The sequence below is a fragment of the Porites lutea genome, chromosome 5 (assembly GCF_958299795.1).
Source record: "Porites lutea chromosome 5, jaPorLute2.1, whole genome shotgun sequence".
In the NCBI taxonomy this organism is placed as follows: Eukaryota; Metazoa; Cnidaria; class Anthozoa; order Scleractinia; family Poritidae; genus Porites; species Porites lutea.
Window position 1 is genome coordinate 38,593,013 of NC_133205.1, and position 24,313 is coordinate 38,617,325.

Sequence of the window (24,313 nt, forward strand, 5' to 3'; positions counted from 1 at the left end):
GATCGTTGATTATAATCAGAAAAATCTCTCTATAAGTATTCCATTTATTTATTTACCTTTGCACAAGTCAAAGAACATAACATTTTGACTTTTGGGTGATCAAATTTTCTTTCTTCTTTATTTATGAGACCACTAAAAACACAACACACAACCTTTTAATATGTTTATTCGCCAACAAAATTTTTATTTTTCCTTTTTTTTTAATTTTGAACCTTCCCCACAATCGATTATCACTTTGTGTGAAGATTTCAGTCAATGATCACTATAATCAATGATTGACACACCACTACCTAAAAAGCTTGTTTCTCAAGAATTATACTGTAACTCGTTTTATTATTAATAGGGGATTGATACTTGTATAATTTGTCCATATACTGAAGGCCATAGAGTAAAAAAACAAGATCACTCCTTTGATTCTACTTGATTTATCAAAAGTCTTCAACAGCATTGATCATGATAGATTGCTTTACAAGATCTCCGCTATGGGTGCGTCATTGGATACATTAAAGTGGTTCAAGAGCTATTTTTTAGGCCGCTCTCAAGCAGTTCGTATTGAATCTATGCTGTCTGACGTGCTACCAATCAGCCATGGGGTACCGTAAGGTGCCATTTTATCACCTTTACTCTTCTGCATTTACTTGAATGACCTTCCTAATGTGCCACAAGAATGTTGTCTGGAGTTGTATGTTGGTGACTCTAACCTATTTCTATCATTTCCACTGGCAAACACTAACATCACATTAAGGAAACTAGAAGATGACTTGCTTAAAGTCACCACTTGCTGTTGTGAGAACCACCTGTTAATCAACCAAGACAAAACGAAGTTTATGCTTCTTGGAACTAAGCAACTCATGGGCAGACAGCTTACTTGCCCAACGGTGTCATTCCTTGACAAGTCGTTGACTCCCTTAACCTCAGCTAAGGACCGGGGCATGATATTAGACTCACATCCCACTTATGATAATCATATCTCTCAGTTTGTCTCATCTTGCTTAGCTAAGTTAGTTCAAATCAATTGAATTTAAAATATCTTCGATAAGGAAACGCTTTCAATAATGATCACACCACTGGTGTTCAGTAAGATGTTTTATTGTTCCACAGTCTGGTAGAATACATCTGCCTCTAACTTAAAGAAATTTCAGTCAATTCAGAACTTTGTTTCTAAGGTAATTACTGGATCGAGAAAATTTGACCATGTAAACCCGCTTTTACGTCAGCTTAACTGGCTCCCTGTTAAACAACAGTTATACCTTAGAGACGCTGTTATGCCTTCCAAATGCTCTTATAATCTTGCACCTGGTTACCTTTGCTCCACCTTATTACAGAGAACAAATATTCACGACAGGTTGACGCGCAGCCCTAGCAGCCTTGAAATCCCACTTTTCAAAACAGCATCGGGGCAACGATCTTTCACCTATAGGGCAGTGAAGATTTGGATTGACTTGGATGACTCATTTAAATTACAACCATCAATTTCTGCTTTGGATGACACACACATTAACAGAGAGGCTGTATGCTTGTTTCTACATCATAATAACTCCCCACTTCCAGCCTCGCATTCGACGTTTTCAAGCCAATCACATACAAGAAGGCTTGGATTAAATGCAAGCCCTGCCGGGCAATCCATTTCCTGTGCATTGCCAGCCACATCGCACATAATGAAGCCGTAACAGTTGTCAGGGTCAGCGTGGTTGCCAGCTCCCTTGTCTTTGCAGAAATCTACACAGGTAAAAAAACCCACCCGATGAGTGCATGCAAGAGCCATAATGGGACAGAGAGGGAATCTTAGGGTGTTGGCTGGGATATGTGAATTTAACGCAAGTTATTTTTAAGGTTAAAAATAAGCGACGGGCATCACACGACTCCTGCACTAAGTCGTATTGGAAGTAGTATGACCTTCAGAGCTTCGCTCTAACTAGTAGGTCCTCTTGGTCATGTAAATGTAACTGGGTGTATGTTATGATAACTGAGATAAATGAGAAATTTGATAACTTAGTAATTTTATAGTTTTAGCATGAGAGGATTCTGGCACAGAGACAAAGACGTATCTAGCTGGGAAGGAACACTATACTTTGAATTAGATTTTTCTCTGTATAATTATCTTTACAGAATATGTTTAGCACTATGGTTGCATTCAAATAAACGATGTAATTTATTTATTTATTCTATTTATCTATTTTAGAAAGTGTTAGTTGGTGTCCTCAATTAGTAGAAGGACTTTTCCCCTCAGCTATTTTCTTAATAAAGTTTTCGTTCATTTTTTCATTCAATCATGGTCACTTGCTATGGTTACGAGATATGACGTCATAAGTAGCAGGTGGTCAATCCATTTTTGGGTAAAAATACATGTTTTTTCAACTTCTTTCAACAATAAAAGTAAATCTTGTGGCTAATATCATGCAAAGTGCTTATTTATGTGTTATTTGTCATGTAAACCACAAAAAATTACCATTCTCACGGTTTTAACCAGATTTCTAATTCTTGGTAAAATCCAAGATGGCGGCCAAGATGGCGACCATTGTTGGGGACGTCACAGGCCTCCAGCAGCGCCAGACATCCGCTTTTAACACTTCAATTGAAACTTAATTAATTAAGCTTTCGGAGGGAGTGGGGTGAATGTTAATTTTCAAACGATGACATTATCACCCTGTGTCCCCCTGATTGTATGGCACTACTTAAGCAAGATTCACACTATGTTCTGAGTATATGAATGATTGGCAATATCTCTTGCTAGGAGACCTAGAACAAAATAATTTTTCCTCAAAAGTAAATTTTCAGGTCTTCTTGTTCCTTAACGTTTTATCATGGTCACGTGACATGTCACGTGACCAAAAATTTTAAATGAAGGAAATTGGCGAATTGGTGGCGAATTTACTTTGTTTCCAAAAAAAGACGTTTCTGAAAAAGCATAAACATAACTGACTTTCTACGTTTGGAATGAATGTACACGAAGTTTTCAATTAAAGTTTTAAGAGCGGATGTCTGTAAATATCGACCAGAGGTGGGAAAAATATAATTTTTCAAAAATCCCAAACAAATTATGTACACTCCCTTAGGTATTCTAGTAATGAAATATAAATTTTAGTTTCATTGGATAAATATTTTGGCTGTACGACGAATGTCAACTTCGGACGATTGACGGCCTCCGCCAGACCGCTTTTTCGGGCCCCTAGACCTGGCTACGAAAAGACCACGATTTCAATCGAACTCAAATATCATCCAACCCAAAAGGCTTCTTATCGTATTAAAAGGGGTTTCATACACATACTGAGTGGTGATGTTCTTGAATTGATCGCAACTGGAATCATTTATGGATTTTTAAATATTTACAAAATTTTAAGGCTTTTACGCGAGAATATTGTCAGATTTCAAAGGCCTAAAATCACATCCAATACATGATTTCTAATAGAAAAAGACATTCCACGTTAAAAAGCAATCTCTAAGCTTTCAAAATATTTTTTCAAAACTCTGGGCAACATATGAAATGAATTTTTGGGAACGCAAAATTCACAGAGCACTTGAGTGTAATTTGACCTTTCTTTTTCGACAGTCAAGAGGTTCCGCGCGACACAAATCAATCCTCCAACAAATGTTTCAGCCAAAATACGTTTAATTTAAGTAACCTCAAGTCCCGCGGTGATACATAGATGCTTCTTATACATTAGTTGGAAAGTTTCATGCCATTTTGTCAGCCGTAAAGAACTATTACTCTGGCCTTCAGGTGCAGTAGTTGAACTCACCCGCTAAAGTAAGTTCTTACCACGAAACAGCGAAGTTTTCAAAATCTACACCAACTATCTATCCTGTCTAGCACATAATCAGGTCTACAATTTGTTTGTTTGTACCTTGTGTCCTTGTTTGACTTCATTTCCACAAATGAAACTGAGACATGCAAACTACAACGAAATTCCCGTGAAAAGGCCGTTTTAGACTCGATTGCGTTACGTAAACATGACACACAGCGATCATTTCTGAGTTGTGCAAAACAACCCATTTCTAAGGTACATGTTGTAGATATGCCATTAAATGAACCGACAATCTGACTTTTTTTTACCATGCAGTTTTATCAGACTTGTCGGATTCCCGACGAAACCAAAAAAATCTTAGGACCGAAAATTAACCCACCAAATTTTCAAGCCAATTTCTCTAAGCCCTGAAATTTTTCCGTGAAGGATTAAATGATATGGCACGCCAAAAAATGAAAACTAAATGTTTGTGGTTGGTTTATTTATGGTACCATCTGCTGAATTTTACTTTTTCTCATCTGACAGTCTGAACTGTGCGGCCAGCATTGTACGCGTGCGGTACTACACCAATCAGATTGTTTTGAATACCCTTTGAAATTCTTACTTAAATCAAGCTACCAAAAATGTCTATAGATATTTATATTTTCCAAATTTTCCTATCCCTAAAGAAATCCCGTGATGAAAAATTTCAAAACAAAAAAGAATTCCTTTATCATCTCGGTAACTTCAACTCTCCCCTCCCCCCTCTAACCCCCGCTTTGGGCTGGGCCTAGGGTCAAACATATATTGCTTGCGTTGTTCTTTTTGGTTGTTGGTAGTGGTTCGACACTTCTCCCCCTTCCTCTGTTTGTCCTTGGTTTCTGTCAGTTTGGAAATATCCTAATCCGTTGTGCAATTGTATCGCAATAAGCTGTTTAAAGCCAGTATAAAGCACAAGTAAGGGCGTCCTTCCACGGTCTCAATTAGCGATTGCAGCGTCGATATTTATAGATTTTTGGACCGTCTTGTTTTACTAAGTTTACTCTAGTGCTGAAAGTAAACGAGCATCATTGCCAGCTAGTACAGTTCTGCTTGCTTTTGTGCGGCGATACAGCGTGCAAAAATGGAGCGTTGGGTGGGTGATCAGTGTGGTTCAAGTAATAAATAACCGAGCACACAGTACGTGCTCATAGGGGAGAGCAACTGATCAGTTAAGTGCCACTTTACAGTCAGTTCTGTATCATGCCATTGAACTTGCGTAGGTGCCTGCTCTTGCGCATCTTCGAACGCATTATAAAAGAATCAGTGTAAGACGAACAAACCTTTGTCTCCCCCGCCCCTGGTCCTTCCCCGCCAGTCTCTTTCCTTGCTTTGACCCAACTTTCCAGAGTAGGGCCAATCATAGCCTGCGTAGCAGGCGCCAGTTTTTGTTGTTGTTGTCGTTTTGTTTTGTTTGGGGAGGGGGGGTGGGGGAGTTAAGGAGGGGCGAAAGAAGAAATGTCGAGGACGCATGAGGAGAGAAAAGGAGAGGAGGCCTTCTCTCCCCTTCACGTGTTCCCCTCGCGCGGCCTGTGGTTAGATAATTACCGGCTCATGCTGTGCAGGCTAAGCCAATCAGCGCCCGCTTTATAATTGATGTTGCTTGCGTTATTATCATTATTAATAATAATAATAATAATAATAATAATAATAATAATAATAATAATAATAATAATAATAATAATAATAATAATAATAATAATAATAATAATAATCACCAGAAACGCATATACAGTGTAACGCATTTATAGCTCTAGCTTGCAAACCACGCTTTGAACCCCACTCCTTTTCAGCGTTGGAGATAATAGGTATTTTTTTATCATAATGTTAACTTGCCTTGTGACTACAATAGCGCAATTGGAGGACAGCTTAAAGGCAAATTTAAAACGTACCTAGCCTGCCAGCGGTGTTCCACTCCTCTTGCAGGAGCGAGTAGAAATGTACTACCTTTAATAGACCCAGAGTGCACTATCAAAGATTGGTGTCCCAAGCGCAATATCAGACGGTAGTAGAATTTTCTAGATGTAATTAGGGGCCGGCCATTTGACTTTAAGCGGGGTATGGGTGATTTCATGGGTTTGCGTAAGATTTTTTTTCCCCAAAACCTCTGGTGATAGAACGTTTTTCCCTGACATACAAAGCTATTGTATAACAGGTATTTCCTTGCAAGATTTGCTCAAGGTCAGTCTTCAGGATATTTTTTTCTGAAATCACCTACACCCTCCCTCCCCCCGTCAAAAGTCAAATGGTCGGCCCCTAAAATGCTCTTTACACATGATAGGCCACATTAGCGTGTTGCAGAATTATTGCGAAACGCATTAGGGGGGATCAGTCGTGACTGAGAACCCAAAAAAGGGGGATCACTGAAAACTTCGGGGATCACTGAAAACTGGGGGATCACAATCCTGAAATCGGTAAAACTGCATGGTAAGGAAAAAAATTGAGATTGTCTAGCATACCTACAACATGTAAGTTAGAAATGGATTTTTTTTTGCACAAATCAGCAATAATCGCTATGTGTCATGTTTACGTAACGCAATCAGGTCTAAAACGGCCTTTTCAAATGAGACGTGACATGTCGAGCGAGCGGGAATTTCGTTGTAGCTCAGCATGTCTCAGTTTCATTTGTGGAAATGAAGTCAAACAAGGACACAAGGTACAAACAAACAAATTGTAGACCTGATTATGTACTAGACAGGATAGATAGTTGGTGTAGATTTTGAAAACTTCGCTGTTTCGTGATAAGGACTTAACCCAGATGTTTACATTAGCGAGGCGAGTTCAACTGCTGCACCTGAAGGCCAGAGTAATAGTTCTTTACGGCTCACAAAATGGCATGAAACTTTCCAACTAATGTATATGAAGCATCTATGTATCACTGTGGGACTTGAGATTGCCTAAATTAAACGTATTTTGGCTGAAACATTTGTTGGAGGATTGATTTGTGTCGCGCGGAACCTCTTGACTGTCGAAAAAGAAAGGTCTGGATTACACTCAAGTGCTCTGTGAATTTTGCGTTCCCAAAAATTCATTTCATATGTTGCCCAGAGTTTTGAAAGTATATTTTGAAAGCTTAGAGATTGCTTTTTAACGTGGAATGTCTTTTTCTATTAGAAATCATGTATCGGATGTGATCTTAGGCCTTTGAAATAGGCTTTTGTACATCATGCTAGCATTTTTTTCGAGCATTTTAGTGAGGCAAAAGCATTGAGCATTATTCGAGCATTTTAGTGGCATTTTCCCCGGAAAATTAATTTTTCGTTGAAAATAAAATAGAAATTAACTTTTTTCAGGAGCCCATGCCCCACGAGCTCCTAAAGAAAATGAAGACTAAAACTCAAAATTTACAAAAAACCTAATACAGCTATTTTTTTGGCTGTAGTTATGAACTTGTACACGTTATTGTTGCTACTTGCAACACTCGCACGTTTTTGTAAGTATAAACTTTGAAATAAAATAAAAAAAAACCGTTTGTATAATGAGCATTATCCGAGCATTTTAGTGACTTTTTTGGGGAGACCGAACATTTTAGTGGGAAAAATGAAGCATTAAGGTGGAGCATTTCAGTGGGGAAGCAGAAGCATAATGTACAAAAGCCTACTTTGAAATCTGAAAATATTTTGCTCGCGTAAAAGCCTTAAATTTTTGTAAATATTTAAAAACCATAAAATATTCCAGTTGCGATCAATTCAAGAACATGACCACTCAGTATGTGTATGAAACTCCTTTCAATACGTTAAGAAGCTTTTTGGGTTGGATGATATTGGAGTTCGATTGAAATCGTGGTCTTTTTCGTAGCCCGGTCTAGGGGCCCGAAAAAGCGGTCTGGCGGAGGCCGTCAATCGCTCGAAGTTGACATTCGTCGTATCGCCAAAATATTTATCCAATGAAACTAAAATTTATATTTTCGTTACTAGAATACCTAAGGGAGTGTACATAATTTGTTTGGGATTTTTCAAAAATTATATTTTTCCAACCTCTGGTCGATATTACAGACATCCGTTCTTAAATAATTCAAGATAAAAATTTGGGCATTTAAAATGACGTTTTCCATCATAATTTTTTATTGCAGTGCAATGGACGGTCATTCCAAATATGAAGTGTTAGAAATGTTTAATATGAATTAGAAAAAATGTTATTGCTCGATTTCTTTTCTTAAACCGGCCACTAATTGGCCAATAATTTACGATTTCTAGGAAAGTGGTCACGTGACATATCACGTGACTTTTTAACAAAATATTTAATGCTTTATAATGTTAATCATAATGAGTTCTTTATGTGTGCCAAATTTTAATTCAGCGGTATCATCTATGCCGAAGTTATAGTCAATAATTCATTTTCCACAGATAAACCCCTTCAGGGCTTAAACTACTTGAGTTAAAGTTTCATCCGTCCTGCCATAAGTCCGCAAAAACGTAACTAAGTCATCGGAAGTTTCTTTGTCATATAGAATTCAAAATATATGTCTGTATTGCGTAATGACTGTCGGAGGTAAATGAAGCATACCGTATTTACTTAAATAAGCGCCGCGAACAAAACAAAACATCTTTGAGCAGGGGGGGGGTGGGGGCCGCGTTTATAATTTGAAAGTTGGACGCGACAAAGAGTTGTTTTAACTACGATATTGTTATTTTCCGTATTTAACTGACAGAATTCGGGGCTGGTACTTATAAACTTTTTTTGCCCCCGATGCGGCGTTTATTCGAGGTCGATGTTTATTTGCGTAAATACGGTAAGACTACATAGCCAAAAACATTCTTTAAAAATTGTGAATGTAACTGAAATATTTTGATGAGCATAATTACCGGCTTCACAGACAGGGAATGGAGCATCCCACTGCCCATCCTTACACTGGATGGTAGTTAAACCGCGCAAAACAAAGCCTTTAGCACACCAGAACTGTACATTACTATGATGTTGCAGGTTATCACTAAAGACAAAGCCATTAGCTGGTACTTTTGGGGCCTGGCAAGGGGCTGAAAGAGAACATTAAAGAAATGATCCCACTGACAATATTTGCGGAATAAAGTATACCACCGAGAAAGCAGCGGTATATCATATTAATATTATACAGTTGAATTATTGTCTAAAACGGACTGTGCCATGATATTTGCTACCATTTTAATAAGCTAAAGCGTTTCTCCCCCTCAGCGAATTGAATTCCAAAAAATCGTGGACCTGTTTTGCTTTTTAAGACTACCACACATTGAATCTGTCTCCTATCATGTGCTTCTAGTGATGACCGGATGGACATAAACAGAAAATTACCAAAAAAAAACGTTTTAATGTTATGCCAGCGGAAATCACCAAAACCTTATTGTGGTTTGTGCATGTGTATGAGTAAAGGCTCTTTGTAACGACTTAAGCACAGGATTGACCCAAAACAGCAGTATCCACGTACACAGCCCCTTTAATGCCTATTAAAAATCAATACCTCTGCATACTGGTACTTTTCCAATCCACTGTCTATGCACACATCGGATGACAGCGGAACCTTCCAGAACATATTGTTTGTTGCACGAGTACGTCACGTTTGTGCCACTGGTGAAATCATTACCATTGTGTGAACCGTGCGCAATTGTAGGGGGACTGGGACAAGTATCTAAAATCATAAACACCTCATGATTATATGCGTTGTATTTTCGTTATCAGCAACAATAAGAATCATTTGTCTTGAGGCGGTAAACATGTTCGACTTAGAGGCAAAACCACTTTATTCTACTGAAACAAAGAATTTTTCATCCCAGAAAAACAAATGATAGCAAATGCTGCCATAAACTCTGAGCTACGAACCATCAAACAATTATTATAAACTATTTTTTTCTATATAGTAAAGACTCCAATACATAAAACGCATATTTACTAATTCTTTGCGCCATAATTGAACTGATGTAGGTCCAATTCTACCTGAGGACGAGAGTGGTTAAGATTCATATAATATTATTTTTGTTGTTAATTTTCTGACCAAATAAAGTTGCTATTTTACCTTTAAGACATTGTGGTATGCTATCATTCCATTGGCCACTGACACATTGCAACACGCGCGATCCGCTTAATTTGTATCCGTGGTGACAAGACAGCTCTATAATGCCTTCATTGTCAAAGTTAACAGTTGATATAGCTCCGTTTTTCAGGATTGAAGGAATTTTGCAGACAGCTGAAACAAAGACAATTGAAGGTCAAACTGTAATGCATACAGCGTTGTATATGCAGGTGTGAAAAAGACCATTACATAAACTGATAAAACAACATGCAAGAAATCGGTTACAATTTCTCGATTAGCCATCAGAAGACATTCTGATAGTAACCATAAAAGTAAGTGAAACATTACAAATGATATGATTTAAAGATTACAAGTCACCTATGTCATGAACGAGCAAGCTTCGGTTAAGGCAACGCGATTCTTTTTTCGGCATCAGTTCGAATGACTACGTATAGTTAAATCAATTATTGTCAAAAACGAAATCTCTGTAATACATGTTTCATCTAAGTAAAGTTATGGGTACATTTTCAGTTGCCAACGAGAAAAACAATTCCGTGAATAACCGACAGCAAAACGAACTTGTAAAGGTAAAATGTTAAGGGTCCATTAGTTTAGGCTCCTGGTAGTCTGCGAGAACAAAACAAATATATGCAGACTGCCTCTCTTACCTCTACATACGGGAACGTTTCCATTCCATGTCCCGTTATTGCACGTAATGCTGCTAATGCCACGTAATATAAAACCACGTTGGCATGTGAAAGTCACCTTTTTCCCATATCTGAAATCACTGCCACTTCTGTGACCGTTTTGTGGAGCTCCTGGATTAGTGCAACTCTCTGTGAAGTTGGAAACGGGGCATTAGGATAATTAATTTAAGAGATGCACAATCAATCTGTAATTTACAGAAAACGACATCTTCACGTTAATCATTCTATAACTGAGGATGCCATTCTTGAATGTGCTCTTTTGCAAATAGCTATATAGCTAGTGTAAGAAAAAAAATTCGTCCTTGAGATTAGAAGTTAAAGAAAACTTACTCTTGCAAAGCGGTAACTGTGCGCTCCAAATTCCCTCACGGCATTCGATAGTCTGGGCACCAACCAAAGTGTATCCAACATTACATGAAAAGCTCAATGTTTTGCCGTGGGCAAAACTGCTGCCTTTCCTTCCACCCTGTTCTGGAATACCAGGATCCTTACAATTTGCTGAAAACAAAACAAAGCAATTCATTAAGTCGTCTAAGTCTTCTTTTACTTAATTAATACGCATATATTTCCTTGCGTTCCAATGAATAAAAATAATAAAAATAATAATAATAATAATAATAATAATAAGAAGAAGAAGAAGAAGAAGAAGAAGAAGAAGAAGAAGAAGAAGAAGAAGAAGAAGAAGAAGAAGAAGAGGAGGAGGAGGAGGAGGAGGAGGAGGAGGAGGAGGAGGAGGAAGAAGAAGAAGAAGAAGAAGAAGAAGAAGAAGAAGAAGAAGAAGAAGAAGAAGAAGAAGAAGAAGAAGAAGAAGAAGAAGAAGAAGAAGAAAAGGGAGAAGAAGAAGAAGAGTCTGTTTAGTGGAGCTCCAGGATCACTGCAAGTCTCTGTGAAGGACGAAAAGGCTATACGGATTAGTATCTAGCCCCGCGTTTAACCATATCAGCTGGTATAAAATGCTTGCGTGCAAACATGAAACTGTATAGATTCTTGCACTCACATGAACTTGTGCAGTTAGCACAGTAAGGGAAAAAATGGGCGTTGTTCTTTTTACTCACATAAAGACTAGACTAACATGAGTGTGTATTAATGACAAAATCATGCCTAATATTAAAAAGAAGGGACTTCTATACATATATCTAGATACCTGTCATATCATAATTATTTCATTTTTGTCCCTTTATTAGGTTTTCCTTTTTTGATTCAATATGAAACCATATTACTTTTATGTTTCTCTCCGTTTTGCAAAACTGTTACTTTGTTCACCTCTCTTTTAAACTCTTTTTGAAATCTGTAATATTAAAACTTGTGAGACTGACCTGCCTCGATAAGCCTAGCTACCTGCAGGTCAGTTGGATTGTAAAAAAATATTAAACTTGAAACTTGAAATGTTGATTTTTTAGAGTAATAGTGAAAGCATAACTTACTTTTGCAGTGTGGTGAATTTGAGCTCCAACGTCCACTGCGACACTCAATTGTTTTGCTACCAACCAATGTGTATCCAGCATTGCATGTAAAGTTCACTGTTGAGCCAGATTCGAAATTTCTACCATGCTTTGCGCCGTTTCGAGGAGTTCCAGGGTGGTTGCAGATTGCTAAAAAGTAACAATGAAAATAACGTCTATGTGCTAATTGCTCAGGAAAAGCATCGACTGAAAGTCGTATAAATCGCAGAAAAGTGCTGGAAGATATTGTCAACTTTCTAAGGTGAAAATTAACTCTTTATAATCGAGACCTGTTTGCCCATCACTGATATGTAAGCTTGTGCCAGCGAAAAGAGGAGAATCTAAAAAAATGCGGGTGCTGGGCTTAATTAGTTCGTAGTGGTGATTTTATTTTGTCTTTGAACAAGAGAGGATAAAAAGCCAAAAAAATTCAATTATCAGGGGCACCCAACGACAATTTTCGGGAAAATATCTGTTCGGAAGACGATTTGAGATCTAGAATTTTCGGAACATTTGTTGTAAAATTTCTTGCTTGCCTGCCTCTCCTAGGATTTTCGAACACCTTAAAAATGGTATAATTGCATATTTTTAACGGATTTTCACCCTAAAAAGGTCACCTAGAATTTTCGGGAACCTTTTCTCAGGCTGACATTTTCGAAAAGGTAAGTTTTGATCCCTATAATTTTCGGATCACTAGACTTTCAGCTCGGAAATCCGAACCATGAAAAATTTTTAGGGGATAAAAATATGCCTTCATCTACCGTTTAAATGCTAAAATACGTTTAACAATGCTATGTTTAAGTGCTTTTGAACTATGTTCTCGTTGGGTGCCCCTGTTATGCGATAAGTAACATCCGACGTTCTATTTACACAACACTCATGACAAGCTCATATAAACTATACCTGTACATACGGGAATTTTACCACTCCATCTTCCATCATTGCAAGTAATGCTCCTAGCCCCTCTCCGCGTAAAACGAAATTGACAAAGAAACTTTACTGTTTTGCCATGACGGAAATCACTGCCAATTATACGACCGTTTTGTAGAGCTCCGGGATCAGCGCAAGTCTCTAAATAAATTTAATAGTCACAAAATATTTCATTCTCTGTGCACGACTGATACGTTATATAATACTTCTAGCTTTAATCAACAGAATTTTTTGCAAACAACAACAACAATAACACCAAACTCTGACCACTGTTATACCGATGAAGCGCTCTCACCAATTTAGCTTTCATCTTCATCTTTCAATTCCGGTATATTACGAACCAATTTAATAACCAGTTCCCAGTTGACTTGTTAGCTTAATTGGTGATAGCGCCGCACCAGAAGTTAGGGTTGGAATCCCGGCAAGCCTGAATTTCTTCAGGCTTTCTCTTTGGAGCAGTATAAGCAGCGCGCCTTCAACTGCGATGATTTTCCTTTTATTTATTTATTCTTTTAACTTACTTTTGCACTGCGGAGTTGCTGAATTCCACTTTCCTCCCGAGCAGGTTATTGCTCGACTCCCGATCAAGGTATAACCATTATTGCAAGTAAAACCGAGCTGCTTCCCATGTCGAAAATCATTTCCTCTCCGGGCCCCGTTTGGTGGAATTCCAGGGTCCTGACACAATTCTGGAAGAAATTGAAGGAACTTGAAAGACTCAGCGAAACATAGACTTGCTACAAATCGACCTCTTGGCGAGCGGAGCGAGCCTTTTTGGCCGACGAAGGACTTTTTTGAAAGTGTAAGCGAAACATTGCCATTTGCCGGAGTCTCTACTATGCTATTTTTAGAGTCATATTCATATTACAATATTTCCATGAAGGAGAACAAAGAATAATTAAATTTATATCAAAACAAAATTAAATCCTAACAAAATATTAACATGCATTGGGAGATAACATGCAATCTCATAATAACGAGTGCAAGTCATCCCTCTGCTATTTTGGGCCCCCTTATCATGCGTCGATGCTTTGGGTCTCACCCCACGATTTTTGAGCTCTTCGCGTTTTATCAAACGTGTCCCTGGATAAGCATTAACTCTGGATCTGTTAGCCTGGGTATAAGCTTAAGACAGCATTACTTAGTAAATGCAGGCATAGTTTGAGACTGTTCGTCATTAACTCCCAGACTCATAGCTAAATTGTCTAAAAACTACAACACATACAGAAAGGACACACAAACAAGAACCAGAGTAGAACCGTCATTTAAATCTACCGGATATAGTAAAGGTTATTATACATGTAAATCTCAATCTACTTGAGTAGATCCTGCCACTTCCGGCCCAACCCGTTTTACATTTACAAGTGAATGAGCCAGCAGTATTCTTGCAGTTAGCGTTGGCATGACAGTTTGACAGACCTTCTATACATTCGTTTACTTCTAAAGGAAAGAAAACAAGTTGGTTTCCAGTTTTCCCTTTGTTTCTTTATTTCTTCTGAGAAGATTTTTGCGTTTATTGTATTTCCTCGAATAATAGCTGTCCCTCAATTAATAATCGCCCCCCCCCCCCCCCCCCTTAGATGGAAATATTTAAAATAATCGATTCCCTGGAATAATCGCCTTCCCCTCACCCCTCTGGCCACCTTCTCTTTCTTTTTTCCCTTCCATGTCAAGTTGAAGTGGAGTCTAATTCAGCGAAACTGATCAGTGAGGATTCAATCTCTGACGCTGAGGATAATGGATATTGACATTGAAAATTAATCAAGGAACCAAATTTGGAACACTTAAAAGCCCATGTTCAGTATATTTGAAGTGACCGTTTTTGATTTAATGGGATAATAAAACAAAACATTCAGGGCTCGACTTCCAGTGAGCAATGTTTGAAATTATCGCCTTCCCTCGAACAACGCTCCCTTTTTGTGCGAAAAATATAATAATCGCCCCCGGTTATTATTCGAGGAAATAAGGTGATCTCCTTCACCCGACCTATCTTTGGCAAAAACAGGAAATCAACGAATAATTGTTCTTCGGGCATAAAAACGTCAAGAAACCATCCAAAGTTTATACATCTGTAACCTCTTTTCTCTGGTGCATAACAACGTATAAGGTCGACATACTTGTTTATTTCGTAGATGAAATAATCACCTTCATACCTTTGCACAAGGGAGCGGATGGTTTCCACTTCCCATTGTTACACCTTATGGTGGAAGAACCTTCAAGTCTGAAACCAGAGTTACAAGCGTACTTAACCTTGTCGCCATGGCGACTAAGACCAGGCCTTGAATTAAGAACACGGCCGTTGGACGGAACAATTGGGTTCGGACACGAGGCTTTAAAGGAAAGAATAACAAGAAAATAGTTGCCGGGCGCCACCATTAAAACATTAAGAGAAGTAAGACAAAAATTTGCTTGCAAAGCTTTCCTTCTAGAGCAAAAATTATACCTTTACACTTTGGCGAAACTCCATTCCATTTTCCTGCCACGCATTGTAACACTTGAGAGCCAATAAGGGTGTGACCTTGATCACACCTAAAAGCCACAGTTTGACCATCCAGAAAGTCGTTCCCTATCCTACTTCCATTAGCAGGGACCCTAGGATCAGGACAGATAGCTAAAAAAATCATTGGTACAGCAAGCAAACACAGTTAACCTACAGTATCAGTATATATTAACCATACATAATAAGCAAAACAATGCATCAGTACCAATGCAGCGAGGAACAGATGCACTCCATTTTCCATTGATACAAACAGCAGCGGAACTTCCGGTCATTTGGAATCCCGGCTGACAAGAGAATGAAATGCGTTTGTTGTGACCAAACTCGTTTCCATGCTGAACGCCGTTTTGAGGTCTGCCTGGGTCCTTACAGGATGCTAAGATAGAAAGAAAGGTTAATAAATTCTTGTCGTCTAAAACAAAATCTGTTAAAGAAAGTAAAGGAAGTTAGGAAAGTAAAAAGAGATAATAGCTTAACCTTTCAGATATTGACTTACATTACTTTAACGGTGCTTCAAAATGTTTTTTCATGATGAAAATGTTGCTGTCAATTTCAAGAGATCGCTTTTTCACACACAGATAGGGAATTCCGAGCATAGAAACCTGCTGATTTGTTGTGATTAAAAATATGTTTTTTATAAGCTCTATCAATCTAATTACAGCCTTCTAACACAGAAAAGGTGTTCTCTGTTTCAGAAATGTGAAACAGAGAAGTTTTAAAAGTTTGGCTACACACATACAGTTACAGCTGCAGGGAATCTGTTTACAAAGGAACAGTTGACGTACTTCTCGAATGTCTTTTCATTTTCGCTTCATAATACCTTTACAAACAGGAAGGGTAGAGGTCCATTTTCCCTCATGGCATGTCATAGAATGGCTTCCCTCCAGACTGTATTGAGCAGGACACACAAATGTGACCTTGTTGCCATGTCCAAAGTTAGAACCAATCCTCTGGCCATGTTTAGGCACACCAGGATCAGAGCAGGAAGCTATAAATATGAACACCACCATGAAAGTTTAAGTTGTTTCAGTTGAAGTTACTCTGATTACTCGCTTCCTTTGTATAAGAGGCAACTTTTCACAATACCGTAAAGTTCCCATAGTAGCGACCCCCAAAAGTAACGCCAAAAGTTTGTGACTTCTAATAAATCCCGAAAATAGCGAGCCCTCGAAAGTTGCGACCCCTCCCCCCGAAAGTAGCGAGTCCCCACTATCGAGACTACGTTTTTTCAATTATAAACATACCGAATCTCATACCTTTAATGTTTTCCAATTGCAATCTATAGTCAAATTTTTAATGTACATACAATTCTAATATCTTCGTGCATTTACAAATTTATCACGAAAGGCACTTTACAACAAGGAAAACATGGCATGCCTGAAACTTCCATTCGTCTTTGAAGTCAGTTCACAGATTGCGCAGTGCAAAAACTACACTGATATAAAGTTCATATCAAGAACAGGAACGTTTCTTCAAGTTAAAACTGAAACTTCTGTATACTGCACAATAACAGGAACCCATCACCCTGAGGGCTCCTGACTATAGAACGCATTTTTTGTCATGGACTGTTAAAGCACTGAGTTTAGCTTTCCTCGCCCCTGAGTCAGAGAAGAATTCGATTTTCTCTACATCGGCTGATTCATGCATTGCTGCTGATTCCAAAAGTAACGAGGGTTGCTACTATGGGAACTTTACGGTAATATATTTTAAGAATATTTCATGACGACATACACACCTTTACATGTTGGTCTTGTAGAGTTCCACTCTCCTGCTATACAAAACGACGTAGATGAACCAAAAAGATCAAAATTGCTGTCACACTGGTAAGCTACCATTTGACCATCTCCAAAATCATCGCCTATTCTTATCCCATTGCGAGGGATACCAGGATCTCTACACATAGCTGATGAAAAAAGGGTTAATTATAAGGGCAAAAATTACCAAAGTAAATTCATCTCAAACTCAGGCTCGTGAAAAAAAATATGCCTTCTCGGAGGCGTTTATAAGCGTTTACAAGTGCTAGGAAAGAAACACGGCACGGCAATTAGCATCGTAAAACAATCTAAAAAACAAAAATGAATACGAATACGAATATCTAGCAAAATTCACCCCTTAAAGGAGAGAAATGGATAGTGCTTAGCTCATGCCAATTGGTTTGGCGAGAAGCTGCTACTGAAGGAGAACCCTTTAGCAGTATCTCAACCGCCTCCCCCCCCCCCCCCCCCCTCCTTCCCTTCCGCCCCTCTTTCTGGTTAAGCTACGTTGCAAAGCGTAATCTGAAACGATGGCTAACCATGACGGACTATTCTGGAAGAGAATTTCGTTGAAATCAGATGGACTCCGAAAGTTCCGAGGATGGTTAGTACTGAACAATTTAACATCTTTTATTTTCTGATTTAGGGACTGTGATTGAATGAACCCTTGTTCTTAACTGAATCATTTCAAAACAATAATGATGGGACTAGTTATAACAAGGAAACACACCTTGCACTGAAAACAAAAAAAAATGTTGTCTTTCTTCTTGAGATGGTATTACTCTGTCTGCTGTTAAGAGTGCTTGTTAATTCTATCACTTAACTTGACAACACAAAATTTATACTCTTCTTCCCAAAAACACTACAATGTCGCGTTGCGTTCTCACTGTAGAAAATCTACCTTTACACGTGGGAATGTCGTTACTCCATTTGCCTTCATTACAAACGATCAGCTGGCTTCCAACCAACCAATGACCTGAACTACAATAAAACTGAAGGTGTTTGCCGTGCCCAAAACTCGTGCCAACCCTCTGCCCGTTTTGCGGTACTCCGGGATCTGGACAAGAAGCTAAAAAAAGGGAAGAAAAATAAACAACACTGGTTAGAGTACACCGATACTTCAGCATATCATCACTGATCTCAAAATTGTAGCACACTAAATTTACACAAGGGTGTAAGAAAATCTAGAACAACAGCTGATGTCTACTTTGGTTCAGATCCACCGCGACGGACCATAACGAATAATAGGCCGCCTGCACTAAGAGGTCACGTGACCAATGCTTCTTTTAAACAATAAATTGGAATCTTGCTGATGCCAAACATTGACGGAGGGCATAAAAATTATCTTACACCCGAAATTTGCGAGAAAAGGCATTTAAAGGAGATATTTTGTGGCACAAAACAAAGTGGTATGATTTGTATTGGCTGCCATGTTGGAGGGCATACTCTTGCCCTCCAACATGGCGGCCAAAACTGCTTTTTGCTTGTATCTTGTTAAACGTTTGATAGTCACACTCAGATGTGCTGAAAACGTTACCACATCATCTTTTCAACAATTTCCTTGAAGTTTAAGTGCAAAATTTCTGTCCAGAAAGAGGTAATTCATCGTTTTTAAATAAAATCACATTTTGGTCACGTGACCAGCTACGAACTGACTCATTTTAAGAAAATGGTTCGGGTTTGAAAAACGTAATCACTATTATTTTGTTTAAGACATGACCCACTAATGGTTTTTTGAAGGCAAAGTCATATAACTTTCATTTTCATGAAAATGATGTCACATGACCTCTTAGTGCAAATGGCCTATTATCTTTGACGAAAGAAATGATTTTAGGTTCGGTTGTTTATTTGGCATGCTTAAAAGTATGATGGTTCTACGATAGTTCTTACGGGGAGCGGAAAAGAATGTTAATTTATAACACCTTTGCAAGTCGGAACACTTGAACTCCACACTCCCTTAATGCAGCGGATAACAGACGAGCCAATCAACGTGTAGTTTACATCACAGAAAAATTCAACTGAGTCGCCATCAATAAACGTATTTTGTCGCCTCCTTCCATTTTGCGGGACTCCAGGATTCCTGCAAGTAGCTAAAGACAAATTGGTATTAGTTACAAAACTTAAAATGTCGGTGAAGGGTTAGGTGATTGATGACACTTCTATTTCTTTTTAAACTTTTTTCTCCCACCCTCGAGGTGTGGGTTGAAAAAATGTAAAATAATATTTTTTATGCCGTTGCAAAAGAGTACAAAAGCAAACCCTACGTTTACAAACCACTATTACCATTCAAATCAACTTACTTTTGCATTGAGGTAAACCTGAGCTCCAAATTCCATTGTGACACTTGATTGACTTGCTACCGACCAAAGTAAGCCCGGCATTACACGTGAAGTTCACTGCTATACCGTGTTCAAAATCATTACCCTGCCTTACGCCATGTTGTGGAATTCCAGGATCTTTGCAAATTGCTGAGAATAATGAATAATATTTTATTCAACAATCTACATCATACAGCCAGCCTTCAAGGATTTCTTTTAATACAAATAGATGCTTTGAGTGCTACAGTAGTATAACTTTTTTAGTACACTCATGAACTCCCCTTGATCGCCGTTCGTTTAATTTTCTGGGACTTTACAATCTTCTGGGTTCCTCCTCGATTGTTGTTTTCTTAATTTTACTTCAGCGAGGAGGTGGGGGAGGGTGTTGTTGATATTATATTGCTATGAGCCCGCGAGTCGGTTGGAATCGTAAGGGCCTGGAAACTATATATGACATGTGTGTAGCACCCGCCATGTTTTTTTAGTTCTAGATCTGACTTTACATACTTGTGAGACCTAGCTGAGTTGTGTTTTACTGCCTGAGGCGGCACTTGTCAACAAGTGTAACGCTTATTCGAGAAGGATACTCTTAATAACGAACAGGAAAATCTGTTCCCAAAAGTGATATAACGACTTATCAAATAATAATAAAAAAGGATTGAAAATAGTGCAGGGCGCTTGTTGAATGGTTGGCGTATTTGATAGTTAAGGGAAGTAACCTCTTATTAAGGGAAGACGCTGATGAGAGCAAGGTCGCTTACTCGAGGAAGTAATATTTCAAAAACGAGTGCGAGTGTTTTACCAGGGTTTCCATTTTATTGTTTTCGAGTGTTTGGAAACACCGGTAAAACACGAAGCACGAGTTTTTGTAATGGCTTCTCAATCGGCGCCTGATTTCAAACAAAAGAAAAAAAGAAAACAAAAGAAAGCAAAAATCACATGAGCATGTGATTTTTGCCTTCTTCTTTTGTTTAATCAGGGCATAGTTTGTGATGATAATGTCCGTGTTTTTCACAACCAAAGCTTGTTTATTTCAAGTACTCACAATTTGCATTCAGTGGCGTTCTGCTAGTTCCGAAACATGGACGGGTTAGCTGAGGATGAATCTTGCCGGTTTCGACCGCCCAAAAGTGTGCAAGAAGAAGGTTCTTTGCTTGTACAGTCCAAGCAAGAACACAGCATAAAGACAAGTGGGCCGTTGAGGTTTTCAGAACTTGGCAAGCAACGCGGGAGCAAAAATTCTGTATACTTGACGTGGCAAGCGTGTTCAAAGATTATGATGTTCACGGTATGGTTCCTTGTATGGAATTGTTTGTGGCTTAAAGCGGTATTTGGAGGACGTAAATGGAGGGAATGCATTGAATTCTTTAGACAGCAGTGATAAGAGGTAAGTTTGGAGAAGTTATACTTTAATCTAGTGTGCTTTATATGATATAGAAACTTAGAATGTTTACGAAATTTATGATTTACTACTTTTCAGGTTTGCTATTTTTCGTCAATGCTTAGACGCAGAAATGAAAGACGTAAATGTAAACAGCAAACAATAGAAGTAATACAGCTTTGTTTAAGTTGTGTGTTGCTTTTTCTAATTGATTTCCAAACACACGCGTTTGGATATCATATCCAAACACGCTGTTCTTTACCGCGGTATCAAGGTGCATCAATGTGACCTAAATGCGGGCACGCAATTGGTTTATCACTTGATGAATTATTAATGAGATTGAGAAATGCAATTAAACGCTGTTTGTTTGATTACAAACAAATCACATATAATCGGATAACTTACCTGGTGCTGTACATCCGTAGAGCTCCAGTCGAAGGCAAGGAACTTCAGGTGTTAGTTTTTGAAACTTTGCAAATGGCTCTTTGGGATAAATACGAATGGAATTTGTCCTGAACTGCTCTGTTGCTTTGAAGCTGTTCTTCTGCAGTCTGTTAGGGTGTCTATTACCAGTAAGCCCCTAAATTAGAGCAAATAAGACTGACTGATCACTTGTATGAGCTGATACCTGAATCATTATTATTCATTACCACACATTTCAAGTTCTGAATACCAGAGTGGAAGTATAAACAAAGCAGATATCCTTCTCTTTACACCGACACTTTTTAAAAATGATCAAACCGGCCAAAAATCGTAGCACATTTTACAAAGCAAGATGTTTGTCAGCTAGTTTTTATGGACGTACCAAAAGAGCATGAGTTTCATCGCGATTTGCACGAGTCCCGTCTTGGTAAAAGGGTAGATTTGCAATCTCTGCCACTAGTTTTGGATGGAGGACTTAGCAACAAGCTAAAACAACCGTGAATCCTCGTGCAAAACGAAAGAAATGATAATGATAATAATAATAATAATAATAATAATAATAATAATAATAATAATAATAATAATAATAATAATAATAATAATAATAATAATTTTAAAAAAAATTAAAAATCTGTCGATTTAAAAAGCACTTAATTTAGCTTAAAAATAAGTTAATTAAAACTAAGAAAAATTTTTTCGAATTAAAAAACATTTCATTTCAATAAAAAAAAAACTGTCAACCTCTAAAATTCAAAAGTTTCTTTCAACTGCTAAAAAACAAAGAAAATAGTAATATATAATAATAATAATAATAATAATAATAATAATAATAATAATAATAATAATAATAATAACAAACAGCGACACAATCGCACCAAACGTACCTACTTCGCCCTTCGATTTCCGGGTAGTAAATGTGTACTGGATCATGCGGCAATGATGGTGGGAAAAAAGTTTTTTTTTTTTCTTTTGAACGTGTTTGTTGTATATTCAGCCCTGTGAGGATTTTCCTGAATTATGCAAAGTTCCATTTTACCTTTAAAACGGGCCAAAACCCGTGACTAGTCCTGGTCAGTCTTTTGGCCCAGGAGATTTGAAATATTTTTAATTTCTTATCTTCTCGTTCAAGCTGCTAGTTACGGTAAATTACAGAAAGGTTTCGTTCTTGGAATGGGTAATTAACTGTAAACTACAAAAATTGCAAATTCTTGAGATATACCCGGGGCAGAGAGTAAAATGCAGTACTAAGCCATATTACCTCTTTGAACAGTGTCCATTTCCCTTTCTTCAAGTAATGGACATCATATTTAGTTGACCAACTGTTGTCAGAAGCGCTTCCTTGAGTTTCTATTGCAGTAATCAACTTTTCCTTAACAAAACGAATCTGTATGTAAGGCGAGTTATCATCTAGAGCGGAGCACCAGGCCCTCGGTCCGTCCAATCTTGCGTTAGAAGGAGCGTGATTCGAGCTTAACTTGGATGATGACGTAATACTCTCATCCGGGATTCTCTTGTCTGATTCACTCATTCCGAGGGGGTGGTTGCAATCATCTGACATCAAATCAAACTTTCAAAATAAGAGGAATGACCATTGCAGTATGCAAAAAAACCTAATTTCTTATAAATGATAAACTTGCATTATCAAAAGGTTAACTTCAACTCACAAATTAAAAAGTTAGTAAAGACTGCAGTGAATGAGCTAAGCCTAATGTTAAATGACTTTGAAACTCTTTACATGGAAAGAGGAAGTCCTAGCATTAGAAAATATCATAAAAGGAAGCGGAAGAGATTTTCGTTTGGTTTACGTGGTTAGTTGGTGGGAGGCTGGTAAAATGTGCCAAGCCCAGTCATCTTGCTTCCGGCGGTTGTCTCTCGCCTCATAATGATGAATTGATTTTTCTAGAATCTACCAAAGGCCACCCTCAACATGGTGACACCTCGAACTTCTTAGCGCCTGAATCTTTCATCTCTCTCAGCTAGCATTTAACAGATTGAAAACCGCAAACATGTGACTCTTGAACGATTTGCCTTCCTAGATCGTTGTAGTTCTAAGATTTTGTCCCTATAAGTTAACAGCTCCTTTAACAAAGATTGGTCTCAGTTACTTTTCCTTTTCATCAATTAATCCCCTTCACCGGGTGCGAGGTTTAATGTTTATTTCTTCTCTTGTGGAAACCGAAACTCATTACATGAGGGTAGGGTAGCGCAGTTAATAGCCTCCCCGCAGATGTCCCTTTGGGTTCGTTCGTCACGCATTCATTCCCAATGAATGCGTGACGAATGAACCCCAAAGGACGTCTGCGGCCGGGGAAGCTACGCAGTTAAACATTTAATTTTATTTGATTTTATTCCGGATTTTATTCTGTTTCATTTTATTTGTTCCAAAGTTCCGGGCACGTGTCACCATCAACATTTGTCACAACAAATTGAGTCCCAATCTCTAAAGTAGACCTATCAAAGGCCCCTCGTAACTTCGTAATTCCTAGAGTATATTAAATCTTATGACGTACTTCAGCATGTGCGCGCCAGACAGCGTGACATTTTAGCACGTTCACCGCATGCAAGCTACTGCTCTGGAGGAAGTCCAAGACAAATTCATTTTCACAAAAAATTTTAATTAAACCATGATGGGAATCGTGTAACTCAAATCTTCAAGCTTCTTGAAAATATATTATGCGTTGATAATTGAACGACTCCGATAAATGTCGACGACGCAAACTACTGATAGGAAAATTCAACGAAGAGAAGCCCGCTTAACACTTATCCCTGACATCCCATGTTTCCCTACTTAAATCAGATCCCACGGCAATGCGCATTCTATCTTTGAAGCTTTAGTTAAATGTAGACTTCTCAATTCATTCCCGTTGAATGAATTAAAGAGGGATTAAAAACATGATAACAGGAGCTTTATTTTGAAATTATGAGCTACTAAGACATAAATGAACCACTTACCTTTTGACCACGTGTGATGAAATGATAGAATGGTGTAAAATACGATACGAAAAAAGCCGCCCATGTTATTCTCTGTAAGTCGAAGTAACGAAAGTACAATACACTCAATGATTTTAACGACACGCAATAGTCTGTTTTGATGTTTCAGCTTAGTAGTATTAC

At 38.1% G+C, this 24,313-nt stretch overlaps 1 protein-coding gene and 1 pseudogene across 3 annotated transcripts; one reads left to right on the forward strand and one right to left on the reverse strand.

Moving 5' to 3' along the window:
• The window catches only part of LOC140937308 (ribonuclease P protein subunit p30 pseudogene), a 2,520-nt pseudogene extending 1,187 nt beyond the window's left edge, over positions 1-1,333 (forward strand).
• LOC140937306 (CUB and sushi domain-containing protein 3-like) lies at positions 1,074-24,313 on the reverse strand. Of its 3 annotated transcripts, XM_073386852.1 has the most exons (21): positions 24,152-24,313; positions 22,458-22,750; positions 21,182-21,356; positions 19,378-19,545; positions 19,000-19,167; positions 17,979-18,146; positions 17,059-17,226; positions 16,144-16,311; positions 15,532-15,699; positions 15,270-15,437; positions 14,980-15,156; positions 14,144-14,266; positions 13,348-13,515; positions 12,800-12,967; positions 11,879-12,046; positions 10,785-10,952; positions 10,416-10,583; positions 9,751-9,921; positions 9,199-9,366; positions 8,570-8,740; positions 1,074-1,719 (listed from the first exon to the last, which is right to left on the reverse strand). In XM_073386852.1, the coding sequence occupies exons 1-21, from the start codon at positions 24,213-24,215 to the stop codon at positions 1,529-1,531; spliced, it is 3,549 nt and encodes a 1,182-aa protein (XP_073242953.1). In that variant the 5' UTR covers positions 24,216-24,313; the 3' UTR covers positions 1,074-1,528. The 3 variants fall into 3 exon arrangements, with proteins under 3 accessions (XP_073242953.1, XP_073242954.1, XP_073242955.1); XM_073386853.1 differs by lacking the exon at positions 14,144-14,266 and having other exon boundaries at positions 24,152-24,312; XM_073386854.1 differs by lacking the exon at positions 10,785-10,952 and having other exon boundaries at positions 24,152-24,312.

Bases quoted from the DNA above. Each gene is read 5' to 3' on its own strand.
- LOC140937306 (XM_073386852.1), bottom strand. From the start codon at position 24,215: ATGGGCGGCTTTTTTCGTATCGTATTTTACACCATTCTATCATTTCAT. The intron at 22,751-24,151 runs GTAAGTGGTTCA...ATTTGATGTCAG, and splicing joins TCATCACACGTGGTCAAAAG to ATGATTGCAACCACCCCCTC. The intron at 12,047-12,799 runs GTATAGTTTATA...GTTACTTTTTAG, and splicing joins TAAAATTCCCGTATGTACAG to CAATCTGCAACCACCCTGGA.